At 42.9% G+C, this 22,751-nt stretch overlaps 1 protein-coding gene across 6 annotated transcripts in view; it reads left to right on the top strand.

Annotated features, from left to right (window-relative positions):
- Window positions 1-22,751, top strand: part of EYS (eyes shut homolog) — a 456,551-nt gene that overhangs the window by 338,122 nt on the left and 95,678 nt on the right. For all 6 annotated transcript variants that reach the window (XM_083431300.1, XM_083431295.1, XM_083431298.1 and 3 more), the window contains 2 exons: window positions 1,329-1,490; window positions 10,280-10,433. In XM_083431300.1, coding sequence (XP_083287426.1) covers window positions 1,329-1,490; window positions 10,280-10,433 — 316 coding nt within the window. The remainder of the gene's footprint in view (window positions 1-1,328; window positions 1,491-10,279; window positions 10,434-22,751) is intronic.

A 22,751-nucleotide genomic window follows, 5' to 3' on the forward strand; every position in this document is an offset into this window, starting at 1 on the left:
GCTCCTTGGGCTGGAGTGGGACCACTTTGTTGCTCTTTTTGAGCTGCATTGCGCTTCTCAGTCGTCTGAACCACTCTGTTCCACGAAGGAAAAGTCTGCTGAACCTTCCTTCTTCTTCCTGAAGGTCTGGAACTGACCGCATGGTTGATTCTGGCTCCACCTCCTCTTTAAGCAGTCAAAATCTGAAGAAATCCAAATCCTCTGCTGTCTCTCTTACCACCAACTGCACCTACACACCTCGCTCTGTCACTCCTCACTAACCCACAATGGACACCTGTAGTTGGTGGCTTTTAAGGGAGAAGCAGAAGATGTCACAAAGGAGGGCAAGCCATTGTGACCATGGCAACCCACCCACATTGACCCTGTCACAAAGGAGGGCAGGCCATTGTTACCATGGCAACCCACCCACCTTCCTGCTAATATGTTAGACAAAGTTAGACAAAGGAGTGTAGATCTATCAGCACGGGAGCAGCCAATCAAAGTTACTGGAGGATGGTCACATGAGTGTTTTAGATAAGGCAGAGACTCCATCACCCCCTGCCAACATGCCTAGGTGTCAGGGATGGTGGGAATTGTAGTCCTGCAATATCTGGAGGCCTGCAGGTTCCACTCCCTTGCTGCGCAGGTTAGGCCACTTGCCAGTTTTCCAAACACCAAGCCAAAATCAGACTAATTTTCACAGCCTTTTCTTTTTGAATGTGTGTCTGTAATATTAACAAAGTGAAATGTTAGTCTGCGGCCCCAGTTCTGAGGAATGTGACCCACATGCTTGGAAGCTAGTGTAACAGCTTCTTGATTGATTGATTGATTGATTGAATTTATATACTGCCCTATACATGGAGGTCTCAGGACAGTTCACACAACAAAATCAAAATATAAAACCACAAAATAAAAACCCACCCAGAAATCTGCTTCTGTTTCTTAGTAATACCAGTACTTTTGATAAGATTTTAAATGAAGATTTGGGTTGTTTGGATCTGGGATATAGAGATCTATCTATCAACTATAAGTACAACTAGTATATAGGATTGCAGCCAGTATACATACTGGGGAAGAATACAAACCAGGCAGCCAAAAACATAATGAACTTAAACAAGAGGAAGTAAAAGAAGCTCAAGGATACTAATCAAACCTCCCATTTTTGAAAACCAGTTTGTCCTTCCTTGCCAGCCTTTCTAACCAGGCAAGGTATCCTGGGGGAAAGGTTGGCCTTACAAGTTTTCTTTGACTTGGAGTAATTATGCTTAGGCAGTGATGACATGGAGACATTCTGCTGATGAAACTTCATTTAATTTTATACTGACTGCCCTTTTAAAATTTTGTTCTAGATACAACCCTATTTTTCCCATCGTTCACCGTGAATTCATATTTGGAACTACCTTCTGTAACATCTCTGTCTAAGGACAGACATGCATCAGGGCCACAGTGGAACCGAATGATGATCCACTTGACAGTGAAGACTACTGCTTTGAATGGCACCCTCCTTTACAGTGAGTAGCCTAGGGTTTTGTTTTTGCTATTGTTGCACAAATTGCTTCGTAATTATTATTTCATTTCACTCTCACAGCAACCCTGAGCAACTTTATTGAACAGGGGAGAATGAGCATGACTTAAACGAATTACTGTTTTATCTCTGTTACATATATTTAAGCACTTTTTTAAAAAGTTGATTATAAAGAGAACAGTACATTAAAAAGAGAAGACAAATCCTTCCAGGTAGGTTAGGCTGATACTTTGACACTTTGGGTGACGTAATTATGTGAGCAGAACAACTTCCACTCGCGTACCTGTACTTTTCTCCTGTATGCCCCCTGCTTTCTCCCCAGATCAGGGGTCAGCAAACCTTTTCAGCAGGGGGCCAGTCCACTGTCCCTCAGAACTTGTGGGGGGGCGGACTATATTTTGAAAAAGAAAACGAACGAATTCCTATGCCCCTCAAATAACCCAGAGATGCATTTTAAATAAAAGGACACATTCTACTCATGTAAAAACACACTGAATACCGGACCGTCCATGGGCCAGATTTAGAAGGCGATTGGGCCGGATCTGGCCCCTGGGCCTTAGTTTGCCTACCCATGCCCCAGATCTTTCTCATAAAGTTGGGGAAATCCCTAGAGTAGATTTACGGAACACATGCAGTGAGGGGAGGAGAATGTTCCATTATGCAAGGGGAAATCCTTGTGCTGACTGACATTTACCTTAGAACTGCTTTGAATACAAGCCTTAATGCTGATGTATGATCTGGCATTAAAGGGATGAGTCTTGGGCTGCTACACTCCTCCTTCCTTTCCCCACATGCTCTGTTTTCCTCCTGCCTTTCCTGCTTTGTGCCCCAACGTAGCTGGTCATTGCATTCAAACCAGACTCAGTGGCGTAGCATGGGTTGTCAGCACTCGGGGCAAGGCAAGTAATTTGCACCTCCTAACCCGTGGATTTGCGCCCCCTAACCCTAACCCCCAGATGTTGCGCCCGGTGCGGCTGCCCCCCCCCCTGCACCCCCCACGCTATGCCACTGACCAGACTAGTTATGAGAAAGAGAAATCAGTGAAAAACACTTCTTTCTGTGTGCCCCACTCCCATCTCTCTGCAAGAAGGAGAATCCTGTGACTGGATTCTGCTGTCAAAAACTCTGAATCCAAGCCTCTCTTTCTTTTTTTCCAAATTCTAGTTAAAAGGCAAAGAACTCTAGTTAGAGTGAAAACATCAACAAAACATTTGGTTCACTTGATTATATATGAATAAAACGTAACGTCTGCAACTGTGTAGATGAAATATAGCCTATATAAACAAAAAGAGGTGATGAGATACTAGATGTGAAGAAACAGGAAGTCTAGAAAGAAAAACAAAGGAAGTTTGGAAAGCATTTTCCCCTACCCTGCATGCTTTGATTGGTACATTCCTCTCCTAATTAGGGTGAGAGGGAAAATTGATTCAGTATTCATTCAAAGCCAAATCTATCAAATTTACACTTTCCAAAACAGTATAGAGCTATACTCCAGAATTTGCCCTTACCTGAAAACTTGTGATGCAGTTCTCCAACCAATGTTTACAAAAATGCATATATTAGGAGAAAGTGGGTGTTCAAAGACTTTGATGAAAATAGCATGCAAAAATTCATTCTGTCAAGATAGAATTGCTTGCAGAAATGTGTGCATTAGTCAAAACTGCGTGTAGAATTGTGTTTATTAAGAGGAATTCACACTAGATTGGTTTTTGTGAGCATTTTTATAAAAGCACAAAATGTAGAGAACTGAATTTAAGATCAGAAAAATGAGAAACTGAGAGCGTTGAAACTGACGGGCCATTCCATCCCTATTCCTGACATTTGACAGCATCACGACTTAAAATCAGCTTGCCCATGTTCTTAAGTAACAACAAAAATGTGCAGTTTAAAATTTTGTATTTACTACGTGCCTTGGGCCAGTCACTAACTCTCAGTTTGACGTACCTCATATGGTTGTTGGGAAGATACACAAGGAGGTGTAAAATAGCTGCAAAATGGGGACTCCCAGGTAAATAGGGTTATGCTGCAATCCTTTCTGCATTCATTTTGGGAGTAAGCCCCACTGAATTTAAAAGGACTTATTTCTGATAAGACATAGTTAGGATTACACCATTAGTCCTTGTAGCATAGGCATCAAATTTAGGTCCCTCTAACCAAAGTGATGCATCTTTGTACTATAAATGGCAACGTTTGTCTGCCCCCAAATTGGTACAACTCCAAGATTTCAGCCAGCCATTATCTGACTTGATCACGGCATTTGGTGTTCACTTAAGATGCTTAAATCCCAATCATGTACTGTTGAACTTACATCCAGGCTAGTGTGCACAGAGGAACAATTCCCAAAAGGAGTTCTCTTAGGCCTGTAACCCCTGAGGGTGGGGAACTGTGGAAAGCAATGTGGTCTGCTTTTATTTTTGAAATGGTTTATTTATTTGCTTAGCTATTCAGTAAAAAAAATAAAACATACTTCCTTTTTCCACTGCTCTGTTCCAATAGCAGAACCACTGAGGATTTTAAAATGTTACGGGTTTTTTAAACATTAATAATTTAAATGTATTTAAAATATTTGATATCATAACCTTCCTTCATAACATAGTTTTATAGCTGTATTTAAATTCTGTTCTGCGTTGAAAGTGACTCTTTTGGCCCTTACAAGAAAGCCAAGGCTGCAATCCTATACCCACTTACCCAGGATTAAGTCCAAGGATGAAGAGAGATAAGAGGAAAAAGTAGAACTTTAAACTAGAGATTCAAAGCGTAAGAAAATCACACTGGAGCAGGTAGGGACTTCATTTAGTGAGAAGAGGGAATGGCAGCTACTTAAGACCCTAGGGATTCCTGCTGCCTGGTAACTAAACCACTGACTTGTCAGTCCCAGCTCTGACACTATGCCTGGCTAAAAACGCTGAAAAGCATCCAGGCCGGCTCATCTCAAGATTAATTGCTTAGAAATTTGCTTGCACGTTTTCCTTCATATCTTCCTTTCCATGAGGCCTAGTGACCTCCTTTTTACTGAAAAAGTGAAAGCTCAAAGAGTCCAGGCTGCCTGGTGGCTGTGGGCCTGATACCTCAGCATTTATTTATTATTTTTTATTTTTTTGTTTACTCGGCAGACCTGCACATAACTAAGCAGCAACAGAGGAGAAACTGGAGAGACTAAACAAGCCATAATGACACCAGTGCCTATTTGGGGGTAAATTGACTGGACCAGTGCATACAGCAGCAGGAAATGAGGCACTGCCATGCACTCATGTGAAATGACATTTACCCAGCAGTGAAATCTGATTCATATAGAATTGGCATGGAATACCATGGTATTGTGTCATATAGTACAATTTGTGTAAACGTTACTGGAGTAGCACAAGACCACCATGGAGGTGGGTCTAATTACAGGGGTCAGCAAACATTTTCAGCAGGGGGCCGGTCCACTGTCCCTCAGACCTTGTGGGGGGCCGGACTATATTGGGGGGGGGGGGATGAACGAATTCCTATGCCCCACAAATAACCCAGAGATGCGTTTTAAATAAAAGCACACATTCTACTCACGTAAAAACACCAGGCAGGCCCCACAAATAACCCAGAGGTGCATTTTAAATAAAAGCACATATTCTACTCATGTAAAAACACACTGGTTCCTGGACCGTCCGCGGGCCGGATTTAGAAGGTGATTGGGCCTGGTTGAGGTTGTGTCCACTATAAATAGATTGGGCAGAAAAGCTTTTATGGAACTGTCATTCTGTGATTTGATCACTACGTTCTCTGAAATGATCTAATTCCATGCAGGAGCAGCCATTCATGCCTGCTGAAAAATTACAGTGCCCAGATCAAGGGGAGCACTCTGTGAGGCACAAGAAGCTACCACCTGAAGGAGAAAATGTGTGGGCAGTTTCTGCATGTGCAGGGGAAAGATCTGGATTGCACCCCATAAAGCTCTCTTTTAATTTAGGATTTGCTTCAAATGAAATAATATTGTTTGTCCTCGAATATTTGTTCTCATCTGGGACAAATACCGTATTTTTTGCTCTATAAGACTCACTTTTTTCCCTCCTAAAAAGTAAGGGGAAATGTGTGTGCGTCTTATGGAGCGAATGCAGGCTGCGCAGCTATCCCAGAAGCCAGAACAGCAAGAGGTATTGCTGCTTTCACTGTGCAGCTATCCTTCTTGCTGTTCTGGCTTCTGAGATTCAGAATATATTTTTTTTCTTGCTTTCCTCCTCCAAAAACTAGGTGCGTCTTGTGGTCTGGTGGGCCTTGTAGAGCGAAAAATACGGTATATATATTCCTCTAGCCAAAAGGGGGGCAGGGGAAAATAGTCACAAATGGATACAACAATGGTTTTGAAATGTGAGTAGACTGCTTAAATTCTATATAATTTCAAAATAGGAGAGTGAACGGTGGTATATATAAATATTTTAAATAAATAAAATAGTGCCAGGCCAGCAAAGAGTAAAACAGGGGAAATCTCATCATTTCATTTTGTGCCATTTCCCTCCTGGGATATAATGAATCCATCTGGAGAAGACAGGCAACCCGCCTATAATAATTTTTTTCCCATTGGTTTCTTGATTGTAAAAAGAGCAAGGAGTCTCTTAAAGATGAACAGGTATGCTGTAGTGTAGTAGAAGCTTTTTGCTTCTTTTGATGCATTCTTGCAAGACTTCGTTTTTGCCGTGGCAGACTAACCTGGCTAGAAGTTGTTGGCTGTAGACTGCGCACATTCATGAGATATAAAGAAACATCAGGAATTAACAGCAGGGATGGATTCTAAATTGCGGCATTGGACAGCAGTACAGTACCACAAACTGCAGTGCCTTGTGTACAGTGACTTCCTTTGTTATTTCACTCCACTGTGCCATATGCCTTTGGACTAGTGGGCCATCTCCCCATGGAGCCTTGACTCTCATGTGCATTGCTATCTTGTATCCAGCTGTTCCCTGTGGAGCTGTCAGCCTGCAGCCCCTAGGCAAAGCCATAACAGCTGTCGGCTCTGCAAGGATCCTGCATTTCTCAGGACGACTCCACAGCACCAGTAGAGTACTAAAAAAAGCACAGTAGAGCCAGATGGTGATTTCACAAACTGCTGAAGATTACACAAGGTGGTTTCTGAGTTTTTTCAGCAAACGCTTCCTTATAGGTGAAACATTCACGTGACACTCCCCCATTATGCACTTAGTCATGAGAATTATTGTGGGGACCATCGTGTAATTCAGAAAGCAGGTAATGTGGGAGAGTCTTCCTTGCAAATGTTCACTTGGAAATAGGTGCTGCAAAGATCAGTAGGGCTTAAGCCAAAACACGAGCATAGGATTTCAGCTTAAGAGCATGATCTTGTACAGAGTTATTTGCTATTTATTAGCAGCATTATATGTCTTGGTTCCTTCGGGTGAAGTCTCTGACACTCAATAGCTGAGCTGGTGTGGGGGCATGGAATGTTCATTTGCAGCGGAAACCACCGTTGTTTGCAACTGCAGGCCATATCCATGTGGCAAGGCTGGGATGAAATGCTCACAATGAGGCAGGCTGAGGTACAGAAGTGGCCTTGAAGTCACGGGAGTGGGGGGACTAAAGGCAGCAAGGCAGGAGAAAGGGGCAGAATGTCTTGAGATATTGTTGGACTCCGACTCCCATCCACCCCTGCCAACATTGATGGTGGGCGTTGTAGTCCAACTACATCTGGAGGGCACCAAGTTAGCCACTCAGAGGTATGCTATGAAAAGTGAGGGAAGAAGATAGGAATGCTGCAGAGGCTGATCAAGAGACAAGACAGCCAGAGGAAGTAGGTACTAGATCTGGAGTTTGGAGCATTGAAGGGAAATCTTTCCAGTTGTTGCTTTCCTTTGTATGTTTCTGGTTTATATCATCAAAATACTGTGTTACCTCGGGTTAAGTACTTAATTCGTTCCGGAGGTCCGTTCTTAACCTGAAACTGTTCTTAACCTGAAGCACCACTTTAGCTAATGGGGCCTCCCGCTGCCGCTGCGCCACTGCCACACGATTTCTGTTCTCATCCTGAAGCAAAGTTCTTAACCTGAAGCACTATTTCTGGGTTAGCGGAGTCTGTAACCTGAAGCGTATGTAATCTGAAGTGTATGTAACCCGAGGTACCACTGTAAATAAATAAATATTCCAAAACACATAGTTCAACCAAAAATTGTAACCTTTTATGTATTGCATAACAGATCCCTTTGATCCTGATTAGTCATTGGTTTTTGCTTTAAAAGAGCTATATTTTCCTATAAAATAGTTGTGGGGGTGGGTGGAGAGAATAGGGACACAGATAAAGTGGAGAATGAAAGAAAAATATACCTTATTAGAAGAATCAACAGAGGAGGGGAAAGATAAGATAAAGAATGTGTCAGATGGTGTGCATGTTACCTTTTTTAAAAAAAAAAATCTGCTTCCTTAAAGTAACACCAGTTGAAAGGTTTTTGCCATGGGAAGTAGAACCGCGGAACAAACGTTTAACTTTTTGTGTGTTTCCTTTGGAAAAGAACTGAGGCTCTGCCAGAAAGCACACAGAATAAAGATTTTGGAGCAGACATTTGACCCCATCCCAGGTGGTGAACAATACTCCTTTAAGAAATGGTGCTTCAGTGACAGCCTTTTCTGCTGATGGAAATGCCTCATAGTTGGGATCAGAAACTAGAATATCAGAAGCAAACATCCTCACCTTCTACTTTTTATGGCCATGAAAAGCAGGTGCGGCTGAGCTGGAGGACCAATTTAAAACAGCCAAGTAATTTTTTCCTATCCATGTCCCCGCACCATAAGTCATATTTCTGCATATATTATTTTTAATGGGTTTATACCATGCCTTTTCCAAAACTATACAGTGTGGCAAAACACAAAATGTAATGTAAATGTGTGTGTCTGTTTATGTATTATATTTTTACACTGGGGTGCAGGATGATCCAAATATTTCTAATGGAATTGTTATTTAGATCCCAGCTCCTCAATTATTATATTTAGGGCTCCGCTCAGTCTCAATGCTGGTGCCAGGTTTTGGGAAGTCTCTCAGTAGACCGCTCTTCCCACTTCCCCTGCAGAAATGTTGTACAGCTCTGTAAGTGTTAGAAGATTCTAATTTAATGGCTTGTAAATTGGCCTTTCATTGCAATTTCTCTGGAAACACAAGTCCAGGCAGTTAAAGCTTTATCAGCTGGCCAGCTAGCACCTCTTTATGTTTCTGAAGTCTGTGTCTAAAAAGTATCACTTTTCCTTTAGAGCAATTGATGGTGAGCTTTTCCTGTGAAGGCTAAAAACTAACTTATCTTGATTTTGATCACCACCCAAATGGCACTGCAATGGCCCACTTGGCCTAGGCCATTTAAACTATTACTCCATTCTGCTCAAAGCACAAGCTCAGCAGGAGTGGAACACACTGAATAGATTTGACTGATTGGTTTAGCACTTTAATTTTCAGTTGTTGGTGTAAAATTTTACAAGTGTATATATAAAAGTAAATGACTTCAAAAACGTGTCACTTTTACTGACATGGTAGACAAAAGCCTTCTCAGCTAAATAATCATTGTTTTAAAGGAGACCATTATTGACTGTGGGCAGATTATCACAACAATAAATTGAACTGTGCCACTTAACTCAGCAGCTCCAAATCATTGTTGAGAAGCACTTCTTTATATATCTGAAGGCTTTATTAAGATCGAGCTGGTTGATCAGTTACACAATATGAGGAGCCTTAAATGATGGTTGTTTATAGACATTTATACTAGCTGCCAGCAGAATGGACTATTAAAATAAATAAATAAATAAATAAATAAATAAATAAATAAAGGTGGAGAGGATAGAATTAGAGGTATACAATTCATAGAAAATTAATTTGGAGCCTAGAAGCTAACAAGAAGCTAACTTTAACAAGAACAGCTGGCACAACTACTCCAGTAGACTTATCACCAGGTACTTTCTAAAATGCAAGGACATAATTTTTTGTTGTTTAGTCATTTAGTGGTGTCCGACTCTTCGTGATCCCATGGACCAGAGCACGCCAGGCACTCCTGTCTTTCACTGTCTCCCGCAGTTTGGTCAAACTCATGCTGGTAGCTTCGAGAACACTCTCCAACCATCTTGTCCTCTGTCGTCCCCTTCTTCTTGTGCCCTCAATCTTTCCCAACATCAGGGTCTTTTCCAGGGAGTCTTCTCTTCTCATGAGGTGGCCAAAGTATTGGAGCCTCAACTTCAGGATCTGTTCTTCCAGTGAGCACTCAGGGCTGATTTCCTTAAGAATGGAGAGGTTTGATCTTCTTGCAGTCCATGGGACTCTCAAGAGTCTCCTCCAGCACCATAATTCAAAAGCATAGGACAAAAATACCTTGATTCAATTATTTATTCATAAGACTTTCCCCTCCCAGTAATGTGTTTATTTGTACTTACATTTATATCATGCCTTTTTTTCATCATGGAATGCAAAGCAATGTATGCATGGTTTCCAGGCAAATACCTTTCATATGGGCAGAACCATCAATTCTATAATAATAGTACGTGCTGGGGGCTTTCTAATGTACAAGCAGCATTAGTTTGTTTTCCTGCCATTACTGCATAATCATCATGCCTGATAGCAGAAGTGTCCAAAGAGAGTAGTGTTTGCTGAGCATCGTGGAGCTCTCACTGAAAACATATAATTAGCAACCTGTGTGCATAATTTGATCTTTCAGAAATTACTTTTTTTGCTGTTTGGCTCCTCCATCTTTCTTTCCTTTCCTCCTTTTGCTTTCAGCTATTTATGCTCTTTTCCCTAAATTATTTTGTTGTATTTTAAAGCCGGTGATGAGCATGCCAGAGGACATTTTCTTCACCTTTACCTTGAAGATGGCAGACCAACAGCTCAGCTTGGCTGTAGCACTTCACGGGACATTCTGACGGCAACTGTCAATCACTCCATTAGCAGAGATGCCCTTGTGCCGATCACCGTCAGGTATGGATTTCCTATGCTTTGTTGAAGTGAGACTTGCACAGTATAACTGTGTTTATTTGTTGCTGAGAAACCAAAAAACGTTAAATATGAAGACCAAGCATGCTTCTAAATAGAAAAAAAACACACTTCTTTGGATTGGGATCGTAAGGATCAGTGGTAGACATGTTACTTTGAATGCAATAGTTTCCCGGTTCCACCCCTGGCCTCTCAAGTTAAAGGAATGAGTAGCAGATAATGTGAAAGGCTCCTTGCCTGAGACTCTAGAGTAGAGGAAGGGAACCAGCAGCCTTCTAGAGGTCATTCAATTCCAATTCAACTCCAACTAGCCCGGCAGATGCTGTTGGACTCCAGCTCCCATAAGCCCCAGCCACCTTTGCCAATGATCAAGGATTATGGAAGTTGTGGTCTGACAATCTATGGAAGGCCATGGGTTCCCCATCGGTCAGAACAGACAAATGGGCATGTGGTCTGACCTGGTATAAAGTAGCTTCCTTTGATAGATATCACAGTCAGGGTGATGGCGTTGGGGTACACATGGGCAAGCTATCTCCAAGTTTGGGAATGTTATTCTGTGGTTATATTATAATTTCCTTGCCGAAACGTGCCCAGGCAGATAATGTAACTTGAAAGTCATGAAAATGAACAGCTTTGAAGTAGAGACTAGACTGCCTTCAAAGTAGACCACAATGAGGAGAAACTCTCTTTCCTCATCCCTCTCTTTTCACCTTAGAAATCATACCCTGCAAGCTACTATTGCTTCGGGATGCATGGCTACAGGTTTTTCAAAAGATACATTTAAAAATCAGCTTCTTTTACTATTTTATTGTGTGTTAGGCTAATCGGTTCACAGGTTTCCAGTACAGCTTTCTCAACCACCTCTTAAATCTGTAGGAAAGCTTATATCTGGCGCTGTGTTGCTTTGTGTGAATATTATGGTGGTGTCCCAGATAGCTATATTGGAGCAGAACTGCACAGGGCAGGTACAAAATTTGTCTCCATCACGCACACACACACACACCTGACACCAGATAATATGTTTAGCTAGGCAATGTTGAAATTGCATGGTCTCCATGATTGTTGGGGTTGTGTCAGTCACTGTGCTCCATTGCACCAATAGTCTCTAATGAGCAGGGCACTTGATGTGATTGTCTGTTAGCAGGAAGATACAGTTCTCTTGATTCTTCCAGATTTGTTTGATGGAGAAAATCAGGCTCTGGGAATCGGGCACCCACACCTGATCAGTAGAGTCTGTCTGCACAGTAAACTGTATAGCTTTGCACTGCTACTCTACCGCCATATTTCATCCCCATTAAGTGCATGAACCAGAGTGAACAAAGGGCATAGTGTGCAACTGAGAACATTATAAGGCCTTCAGTGGATTAGCTGAGCTACTAAGTGTTTCCCACACTCCCGTCAGCATGGTTTGTTAGAGGAATTTGGTTGTGCTCTGATCTAAGGACTAGCCAGAAAGTTTTAAGGATCAAAGTGTGGGAAAGATCTGCCCTTTCATTTTTAGATTACAACGAGATTTTAGATTCCAAGCAGGAGGACCAAATACACTCAGAATGTATTTTTTGAGCCCTGTTTTGTCAAGTATCACTTCTTCCCAAGGTGTCACAGTGCTGAAGTCTATTTGGGAGTATTGCTGTCTTCCAGTTAATACCATTTTTAAAGTATGAAGGCCAGAAATAACTGAAACATAGTCCCAAGCAGGATTCCATAACATCTGGACTATCATAATAATAATATAATAATATAATAATTTATTATTTATACCCCACCCATCTGGCTAGATTTCCCCAGCCACTCTATATTAAAAACACAATGCAGCATTAAACATTAAAAACTTCCCTAAACAGGGCTGCCTTCAGATGTCTTTTAATAGGAGGATAGTTGCTTATTTCCTTGACATCTGATGAGGGGCGTTCCACAGGGCAGGTGCCACGTTTGAGAAGGCCCTCTGCCCTAACCCTAGCCCTAACTTCTCACAGTGAGGGAACCGCCAGAAGGCCCTCGGCACTGGATCTCAGTTTCCAGGCTGAACGATAGGGGTGGAGACGCTCCTTCAGGTATACAGGACAGAATTCTTAGTTTCCCATTGTGAAAGGGAAAGAAAATGGTCCATGGTTCTCCAAGATGTGTATGTGGCCATTTAACAGCATTTTATCTGTTGTGACAACAGCAAATGTTTCCTGCAACAAAAGCTGAATAGTACCAGTGTATCCATGCCAAACATAGTTGCTGCATATAGATTGTTGAGCTTCTCTAATTTTGCCAGTAAACCTAAATCGAATAAAAGCAAAGAATGGGTGCTTTAAACAAACTCAAAAAATACATAGAGGTGTCTATACTTTTTTTTTTTTCATTTTTGTCTTGGTTTCTTACTTTAAATTCAGTACATAATTCACGGATACTTCCCCCTGGTTATGTTGCCTCTTCAAACACTTGGCTTGGATTAAGTATAAGAACAGTCTTCCACCTCCTTTAAGATGATCTATCAAAGATAAGAAAGCAATTGCTGCAACTATTCAAGCTCATTAAACAAGTACTTGAGGAGCAGATGTCTTCATTACAATACCCTTCATGCTCTGGAAAAGGATTGGTCTTCTCACGCTAACTGTCCTCCTAAAGGAGCCTTAGCAAATGCTTATCCAGCGTTTCCAAAAATATCCCTTTAACAGAGGCGCAGTGTGGTGGGGGGCTGAGGGGGTTGTTGCCTCTGGTGCATTTTAGAAGTGTACTATCACAAATATTAATGTGTGTGTGTGAACCTTTCACCTTGGCACATTGTGTGTCAAGATTATGGTTTGGCATATTCAATACAAATGTATTTTTATTTTTAATTTTTAAATGAATTTTCAAATTGTGCTTGGTCTTGCTTGGGATGGGAGGAGGGACAGACAGTCCCTGCAGAAGCATTTGGTGGTTCTTCATGCAGAGCTGCAAGGAGATCTTCAAATGCATCTTCATCTCACATTTTCAGATCACAAAAATGACTAAGATTGGAAGGCAGCCCACAGATCCAGCCACGTACTACACATGCAATCCTGTAGCATGGATGTATTCCAGGCTGCTGTAGCAAATGTTCTCCATGGTGCAGTCTGAGGATCGTATCTGACATCCTTGTGTACACATTTGGGATTGAAGTTGCCAACCTTTGACTCAGGGATAGACCAATGGGTGCTATCTGCTTCAGGGTAGCAAAACCCCTCAATACAATTAAGACTGACATGGCTATTCAGTGGTCCCTTCTTTGACTGCCATTTCCTGCCTTCTGTAGCAAACATTACTGCAGTTTTTGGTTTTTAGAAGTAGATCACTATAGTACTAGAATGGGAGTCACTATTTCACCTTTCCAAGGTTTTGCTTTCCCAAAGCTGTTAATGCAAGAGACACTATGTATCTGGGACAAGAGCTAATAACCCTACTTGTGATGTACTGTTTGACATTTTTGCTTCTGTAAGCAGGCCTAGAGCAGGGGTAGCCAATGTGTGGTCCACTCTAAATGCTGGACTGCAATTCCCATCAACCTCAGCCAGTGTGGCTATTGGTCGGGGTAATGGGAATTGTAGGGATGCAGGTGGCACTGTGGGTTAAACCACAGAGCCTAGGACTTGCCGATCAGAAGGTCGGCGGTTCGAATCCCCGCAATGGGGTGAGCTCCTGTTGCTCGGTCCCTGCTCCTGCCAACCTAGCAGTTCAAAAACATGTCAAAGTGCAAGTAGATAAATAGGTACCGCTCTGGTGGGAAGGTAAACGGCGTTTCCATGCACTGCTCTGGTTTGCCAGAAGCGGCTTAGTCATGCTGGCCACATGACCCGGAAGCTGTACACCGATTCCCTCGGCCAGTAAAGTGAGATGAGCACTGCAGCCCCAGAGTTGGCCACGACTGGACCTAGTGGTCAGGGGTCCCTTTACCTTTACCTTTAATGTAGTCCAACAAATGGAGGGCACCATATTGGTTACTGCCCCCTAACGTAGAGGTAGAACCAAGGATACTCCAACACATTTTGTTGGCAGAAAAACTATGTGGCATCCCTCTTGGTGCTAAAACTGCATTTATAAACACAAGAAAATTCTCAGGCAGGCTAGTGCACTCTACCTAATAACATAAAACAAAAATTATATTCATGAGAAATAATGGCTTGAAGACCTAAAATAAAACCATGTTGCTTACAATTAATTTTTGTGCAGCCTGTAGACCCATGTTATTTAACTGTACATTCACTTACTTGTTGCTGCAGATATCTGCAGTACCGTTAAAACCGAATACAGCTTTTTATTAAATTAATCTATATTATCATATTCTTTCAATTTAAACAGTTTCAGTAATGAGTAGCATTGGCTGGAGTGGTTTTGTTTTATAATCATGTGTACAGTCCTATAGCTAAGCAGCCACATGCAAAGCAGGATATTGTGTGCAATAATTAAAATCTCAATTTAATTAACAGAACAGACAAGGAGGAAATGCTAGATTTTAATGCAGACAACAAACCAGAAAACCTTTTATTCTAATGTAATAATTTTTATTTCTTTATTTTTTAAAAAAAACCATGTACCATATCATAGTGTTGTAAATCAGCAGACAGATGTATCATTTGAGTTTACATGACTGACACAAAAGCAATGTTCTGAAGATGACAATTTATTTAGAGGGCAATATTTACATAACATATGTCCTGGAAATATTTCATTACACCAGTGTCTTTCACGTTGTGCCATGTGTTCTGAGACAGTGTGACTTCAAGGAGAAGATAAAGTTCAGCTTGCTGACAGCAATCCCTCCTTGCATGATAATGACATCTTAAGACAATGACATTCCAAGAACAGTATTTATCCTTCTGAAATAATCAGCCATGCCACCAAGAGCAGAACACAGTATTTTGATGATGTGTGTCAAGTATTCTACAAGAAAGAAAGTAGAAGCGCTTTTATGTAGGTGGCCCAGCTATTTTCATCAGTGTCTATGAAATTTTTCAGAGCAACAGAAGACCTCTGTTCCAAGGATCTCGCAGTATAAATGTAGATTGTGGGCTGGGAGTGGAGGGTTCCAAATTGCACAAAAAGGGGAGGGGATCCTCACTTCAGGTCTTTACCCTCAGACCCTCATGGAGGTCTCCAAAGTGTGAGCACATGATGCGTCAGAGAGTGCAGGGCTTGGCAGCACACACACACCACTCACCTTCACACATTTGCAACTGACACCCAAGAAGATCTCTTGTATGGCTGTAGATGACTGTTGATACCACAAATCTGTCTCATGTATGTATGTATGTATGTATGTATGAAAAAAAACCCCAACTTTACCATTTGACAGGATGATACGGGTTATCGAGTTATCCCACAGTAAACATAGAGCAATTCTGATCATTAGAAAGGCTCAGTGAATATTCAGGGGATTCTGGTATCTGTTGTCTCAAGTTAGATAGCCATGGATTGCTGCTCAATAGCTTGGGTGGCCCAGAGTGATCCTTGGCTGTCAGCATATTAGGCATGAAGGAGAGGCAGGCACTGGGTGGGAAAGCCTGTAAAAAGGCCAGAGGGCTACCTGATTGCCAGTTGCATCTTCCCAGGAGAAGGTAGGAACCTGCCACCCCCCCCCCGACTTTCCATCTTGCCTGACACCCCATCCCTGAAGCAGCACCTAGCAGGGTCAATGGCTCCGCTGAACAGGAGGCTTGGCTTGGTCCTGCATGGTGCAGCATTCTTCTTTGCAAGAGGCTTCCCCACAGAAAAGGTGCTTGCAAAGCAGCACCCAGTAGAATCAATAACTCTGCTTAACAAGTGCTGTGCAAATGTATCAATCCTACATGGCGCAGAGTGTTCTTTTGCATGCAGCTTCCAAAGAAGCACCGAGAATTGACCCCTCATCCTGCACACAAGCATGCTTTCAGTCAGGAGGGGAGTAACTGCAAAGTCTCGTTCCCCCATCTCCTCCCAGTATAAGGGGGTCTCCCCACCACCACCACCCGCTGTGCCTAAACACAACAAAGAGAAGCTGGGAATCCACCTTCCCCCGGCCCACTGCATGGAAGTTGTTGCTGCTCTTCCCTTTTCAAGCCCCTCCTGGTTCTAGGAGACTGTAGGGTGGGCAAAGGTGGGGAATCTACTGATCCATGCCTGAACCATCCCTCCTTCCTCTACTACATACAGGGCACCCTCCTCTGCCTCAGACTGCCCTGATTCTCCCTCCTCCCCTGACTCCTGTCTTGCAGGTGGTGTGACACTCCATAAATCACTGGTCCCCTTTCCTGGGTCACTCCCCTGGTCCCCTGCCTCTGCAACACACTCTTTGGAGTTGTGCCAGTCCTTGACACCACAGGGGCAAATTAGACATTACATTAATGTGGTGTGTGAATTCCATTCTCAAGATCTGCATTTTTCAAAAGTAGCTTAGTGAGGACAATTGTGTAAGAGGAGATGGGACAATTGTGTAAGAGGAGGCGAAGTTTTATTTTTCCTCCTCCCATTCCACTTCCCCCAGGCTGTTATTTGCAGTTTCAGGTGCAAATAGCTGCATTGGTGGGTGGCTACCATTTGTTTAAAGAACAAGCTATAGGTAGGGAAGCCAAAGCATGTGATTTAACTCTGTTGTTAAAATAGCATCCAGTTTGACCCAGAGAGTCTCAGTTAAAATCTGGAGACCTTGACACATAGCAAAGATGTCCTGTGGTCATGTTTTAATGCAAGTGTTTTGCAGAAACCCAGTTTCAAAGCACTAGGTTTGAGAGGTTCTCCCTTTTTCCTTCTGTCTGGAGAGAATGCATGCTCATTCCGTACATGTTGAGAGATAATGACACAGGTAGGCTCATTCGTAACCTTCTGTCACTCTCCATATTAAACTCTTATCTTAAAAACAAGAGAGAAAGATTAGTCTTGCCCAGTATATTGTAAAGATGATTGAGTAACTAGCAGATGATGGAGGAAGCATTGTAAAGTATTTTGGCACTCATCTGTTGTTTTTACCTTCCATGTTCAAAGTAATGGAACTAATTAAATATATTTATAAGCCTTGTCATATCAATATATATATATATATATATATTTAAACAACAAGGGCAAATGAGAAATGACCATTATACATCCTTATATATAATCAATATTACATCATTAATCTTCAACACATATAAACAGGAGGTAATTACCCCTAGGATGATCTTACCAATTTGTCATAAGCTGCAGCCTTCCCAAAGCATTTATTTAAAGGAGTGCTCAACTCTGCCTGCAATTCAGAACAAATATTGTTTGAAGGCATAATGAATGTAAACTGTGTGAACAAATTATATGCACAGTAAATAGCGACCAATAAATTCATTTTGGAGAAGAAAAGGAAACTTGTAAAATAATACATCAGCAGGAAACTGGGTGTAGCATTGAAACATCTTGGATATTTGTTCGTTTGTTTTACCTATATTAAAACATAAGAAACGGAATAGTCTTTATTTAAGCTGTTCAGTGTCTTATAAAAATATCATGATCAATGCCTTAATATATATATAAAAGAGAAGAGGGCATAAATGATCTATCGAAAATATCTACATGTTTCATTCAGTCTCCATCAATATGACCATATACATAAGACTATCCAAGGCATGGACAGCCAAATGGCAGCTCATGGGCCAGCAGTTTTATTTGGCCTGATAGTTACGGTATATCAAATATTCCCACTCCTGTCTACTCAGAGTAACCTGCAAAGGAGCTTACTTTCAGGTACAACATAGGAAAGTAGAAAGCTGCCTTGTCCTGAGTGAGACCTTTTGTCTGTCTAGCTCAGCAGCTGTTAGTGACCCTCTGGGGTTTCAGACATGGAACGTTCCTACTTGGAGGTGCCAGGTATGGCATTTGGGACCTTCTTCATGCAGCCATATTAAACTTAGGTAAAGGTAAAGGGACCCCTGACCATTAGGTCCAGTCGTGGCCGACTCTGGGGTTGCAGTTCTCATCTCACTTTATTGGCTGGGGGAGCCGGCGTACAGCTTCCGGGTCATGTGGCCAGCATGACTAAGCTGCTTCTGGCGAACCAGAGCAGCGCATGGAAACACTGTTTACCTTCCCACTGGAGTGGTATCTATTTATCTACTTGCACTTTGACATGTTTTCGAACTGCTAGGTGGGCAGGGCCTGGGACCGAGCAACGAGAGCTCACCCCGTTGCGGGGATTCAAACCGCCGACCTTGTGATTGGCAAGCCCTAGGCTCTGTGGTTTAACCCACAGCGCCACCCGCGTCCCCTAAAGGCTTAAATCCAGGGCTCGGCAACCTGCAGCCCATGGGCCACAAGCGGCCAACAGGGGTCATTTAAACGGCCCATGAGCTGCCCACTGACCGAGCTGACCACTTGGCGAGTCCCCGCACACCGCGCTAAAGCAGCATGGACTCACTTTCGTGGCGCCAAAAATTGCATCTGTGCAGACACAGGAAATCGTGTCTGCGCATGTGCAGATGCCAAAAATCACATCTGCGCAGACGCGATCTGGCCCACGGAACGATCTCTGTGGGAGTGAACCAGCCCAGGCGAGGTAAACGTTGCCGACCCCTGGCTTAAATCCAACACAGGAATTAGGCTCACTGATTCCATTCTGTTTTCCATGGCAGGTAAATGTATTTAGGATTGCAGCTTTAGTGTTGGTTGTATGTATGTTTGCTTAAGGACTTCCCCTTCCCCTTCCCCTTCCCCTTCCCCTTCCCCTTCCCCTTCCCCTTCCTTACCCCACCCTTGCTCCAAATCTGCTCCAGAACAGAACTGCTAGTGCCTGCAGGGAGAAGTTCCGTTGTGCAGGTGGAAGTCCTTGCGTGAATGGAACAACCTCGTTGGGAACGATCCTTCGTTTTCATTTGCACAGGAGACCACTGGACACCTGTGGAGCTTTTTTAGAATGAAAAGATATTCCTAGTGCACAAGTGATGTATAAGGAAACAGTAAAAAGCCCAGATAGGCAGCACCAGTCTGTCAAGTGACAGAAATTCCCCATGAACAACCTGTGTGCTTTTGTTTCCCTGTAACGTGGTTCTTTCTTGCAAGCCAGCTGCAAACATTCCGGCCCGTATATCACCTATTAGTTTCATTCTGACTCATACTGCTCCTCCAGCTACATGCACACACTGGCAGAATGCTGATCTCAGACCAGAAGGTAGAGTGCCTTTTGTGGAAACTTACCTGGCTGTTAGCTAAACAAAAGGATACAGCAGGGATGGGGAATGTGTTACCCTGCAGAGGCGGCTCGACTACAATTCTCATTATCCTTGACCATTTGCCATACTGGCTGCTGCTAATGGGCCTCCACTTCCCCATCCTTGTGCTGCAATGTTTCTTTTTATTACATCTATTCCCCACCATTCCTTCGAGGCGTTCAGTGCAGTGGACATTAATCCTGACCTTGGAGGTGAGAGAGGCTCAGAATGAGTAATTGGCTCTAGGTCACCCAGAGAGCATCATGACTGAGGGAGTAGTTAGATCTGGGTCTAGTGACCCTTGCCCAACACTCAGTCCACTACATTATTCCTTTGTTTACTAAATTTATATAGGCGGCTCAATAGTAGAGGTTCTCAGGGCAACTCACAAGGACAGACTACAATATTAAAATACAAAGGCGGGCGGAACCAAACAAGAATAAGCATTAAATACATGTTAACTCTGAGAAAGTCAAAACTTGTTTAGCAATGCAGTCACTCAGTAATTGCACCTTGGATATTAACCGTGCAATCTTTTATATGTATCTACTATAGGGTTGGGACACGAGTGGCGCTGTGGGTTAAACCACAGAACCTAGGACTTACCGATCAGAAGGTCGGCAGTTTGAATCCCTGCTACGGGGTGAGCTCCCGTTGCTCGGTCCCTGTTCCTGCCCACCTAGCAGTTCAAAAGCACGTCAAAGTGCAAGTAGATAAATAGGTACTGCTCCGGCGGGAAAGTAAACGGCGTTTCCGTGCGCTGCTCTGGTTAGCCAGAAGCGGCTTAGTCATGCTGGCCACATGACCCGGATGCTGTACGCTGGCTCCCTCGGCCAGTAAAGTGAGATGAGCGCCGCAACCCCAGAGTCAGCTGTGACTGGACCTAATGGTCAGGGGTCCCTTTACCTTTTACTATAGGGTTGCCATGTTTCAAAAAATGAAAATCATAACACAAAGGTTGTTGAGCTTTTTTGCCAGATTTTTAGGGTTTTCCCCATATGTCCAGATTTCCCCCCCAAAAAATTAAGCGATTTCCAGCAATCCAGGATGTACGGCAACCCATATCTACTCAGATACAAGCCCCAGTGAGTTCAGTGGAGCTTACACAGATAAGTGGATATTGGATTGCAGCACAATAGCTGAGATTGGAAGAAAAATTATTTCAAAGGCCTGTGTGAATAAAAAGGTATTCATGAGGTGCCAAAAACACACTCAAAGAAGGAACTAGATGAGCCCCATTTGGGAAGCAGATTCCTGGGGAGGATGCCACCACCAAAATGGCCCTGTCATTGGTGTCCACCTGCCTTACTTCACTTGGCAGGGCACACAGGCTTTTGAAGAGGGTATGATGTTTTGACTGGGTATATGCAGGAGATTAGCAATATTATATTGGCTTTCCCAGTAACATTCTCTCTTTATGCTTCAAGCACATTTCCCACCCCAGACACATGACGCTTCTCCTCTCTTAACCCCTTCCACTTTCCATATTCTGTACTATGCTTTCTTTGGGCTGTGACAAGACAAGCAATAGCGCAAAAGCAATGACCTCACCATTCTACCAGTACATTCTGCTTGTTCGCTTGTACAACAAGCAAGATATTAATTTGATTTATTTCTGTCTTCATTGCTTTTTCACGAATAGCAGCATTTGCTTGTTACCTTACAGTAGCTTTGAGTTGAGGCAGGATGGTAGCTTATTATGAGCTTAAAGGTGGAAAGGAACGTGAAATGTCTTTTCTCCCTACCTTGCACCCCTCACACATCCATCCTTGCCTTTAATCCTTTCAAAAGCTTTGGCTTTTGGGTGCCTCCATTCATTGTGGAGAGCTGAAGAGCGGAATTTCAGCCTTCCCTCCTACTGCATATACTGGACAATGAGGTGACCATGCGCACACATGTGCCCTGAGAAGCCCTCCCTGGCACCCATGGGGTCCCGTCCCTTCCTCACTAAAGTTAGGCTTGGTAGTATTAACTCTGGCCTTCCCAGCGGCATTCTCCAGGAAGATCACCACCCCAGACACACACATATTTTGTACCCTAAATGCTGGCAGAAAGGGGGAAAATGAGTGTGTGTGCATGCATGCGCAGAATTGCAGAACATGGATGCACAACTGCAGCATCCGTATGGTGCCCACAACATTGTCTCTCTTTTACAAATGAGCCCAAGAAAGCCAGTGGTCCCTGGCATAATACTGTTTGTACTGCCCTTCTCTTCTGTGTTGTGTGACACCCATGTTGTAAGAGAAAGGAGCAGGAAGAAGAAGAGGAGGAGTTTGGATTTGATATCCCGCTTTATCACTACCCGAAGAGTCTCAAAGCGGCTAACATTCTCCTTTCCCTTCCTCCCCCACAACAAACACTCTGTGAGGTGAGTGGGGCTGAGAGACTTCAATGAAGTGTGACTAGCCCAAGGTCACCCAACAGCTGCATGTGGAGGAGCAGAGACGCGAACCCGGTTCACCAGATTACGAGACTACCGCTCTTAACCACTACACCACACACTCTTCTAAGGAAATGCTGAAGGGTGTTGAAAATGCTTCTACCCAGATTTGTCTGGGTCTTTTGTTGAACATAAAATTCCAACAATGTTTCTCCTAGTTTATTTGCTATACAGCCCTATTTAGTGCTAACCCTATTTTGCCTTCCTAGCCTCAGACCTTCTTTGCAATGTATAACCTTTGTGTGTTTGCCTAAGAAAAAAAGGAGTGAGCCAGCTGGTTGTTTTAATCAGCAGCCAGATACAGGCAACCCTGATTTTCTACTTTATCAAATACTTTTGTCTGCCAATGGAATGGCAAAGCATTAAATATTTTACTTAATATTTACTTACTTTAATATGGGGCACTGCAGTAGCAGGAGACACATTGAAAAATGGAACAGTGGACTTTCTGTAGGCTGGCTGTAAATTAAGGCAAACAGAATAGAAAGCAAAGCCAATAATGGTTTGGGATCTGACTGACAATACACATTGCCACTCACAAAAAGCAGCAGTCATAGTGCCTTATGTATAGCCTGTTAATCCTGGGATCCTGACTAAAGAGTAATGAACCAACTGAATGGTTTTCCTTAATAATGAACATAAAGAATAATAATTCAATACAGAATTTATTTAGTTTCAGTCCAGGTTAATGAGACTGAAGTAAAGGGC

This window comes from Podarcis tiliguerta (assembly GCF_965153285.1).
Source record: "Podarcis tiliguerta genome assembly, chromosome: 3".
NCBI lineage: Eukaryota > Metazoa > Chordata > Lepidosauria > Squamata > Lacertidae > Podarcis > Podarcis tiliguerta.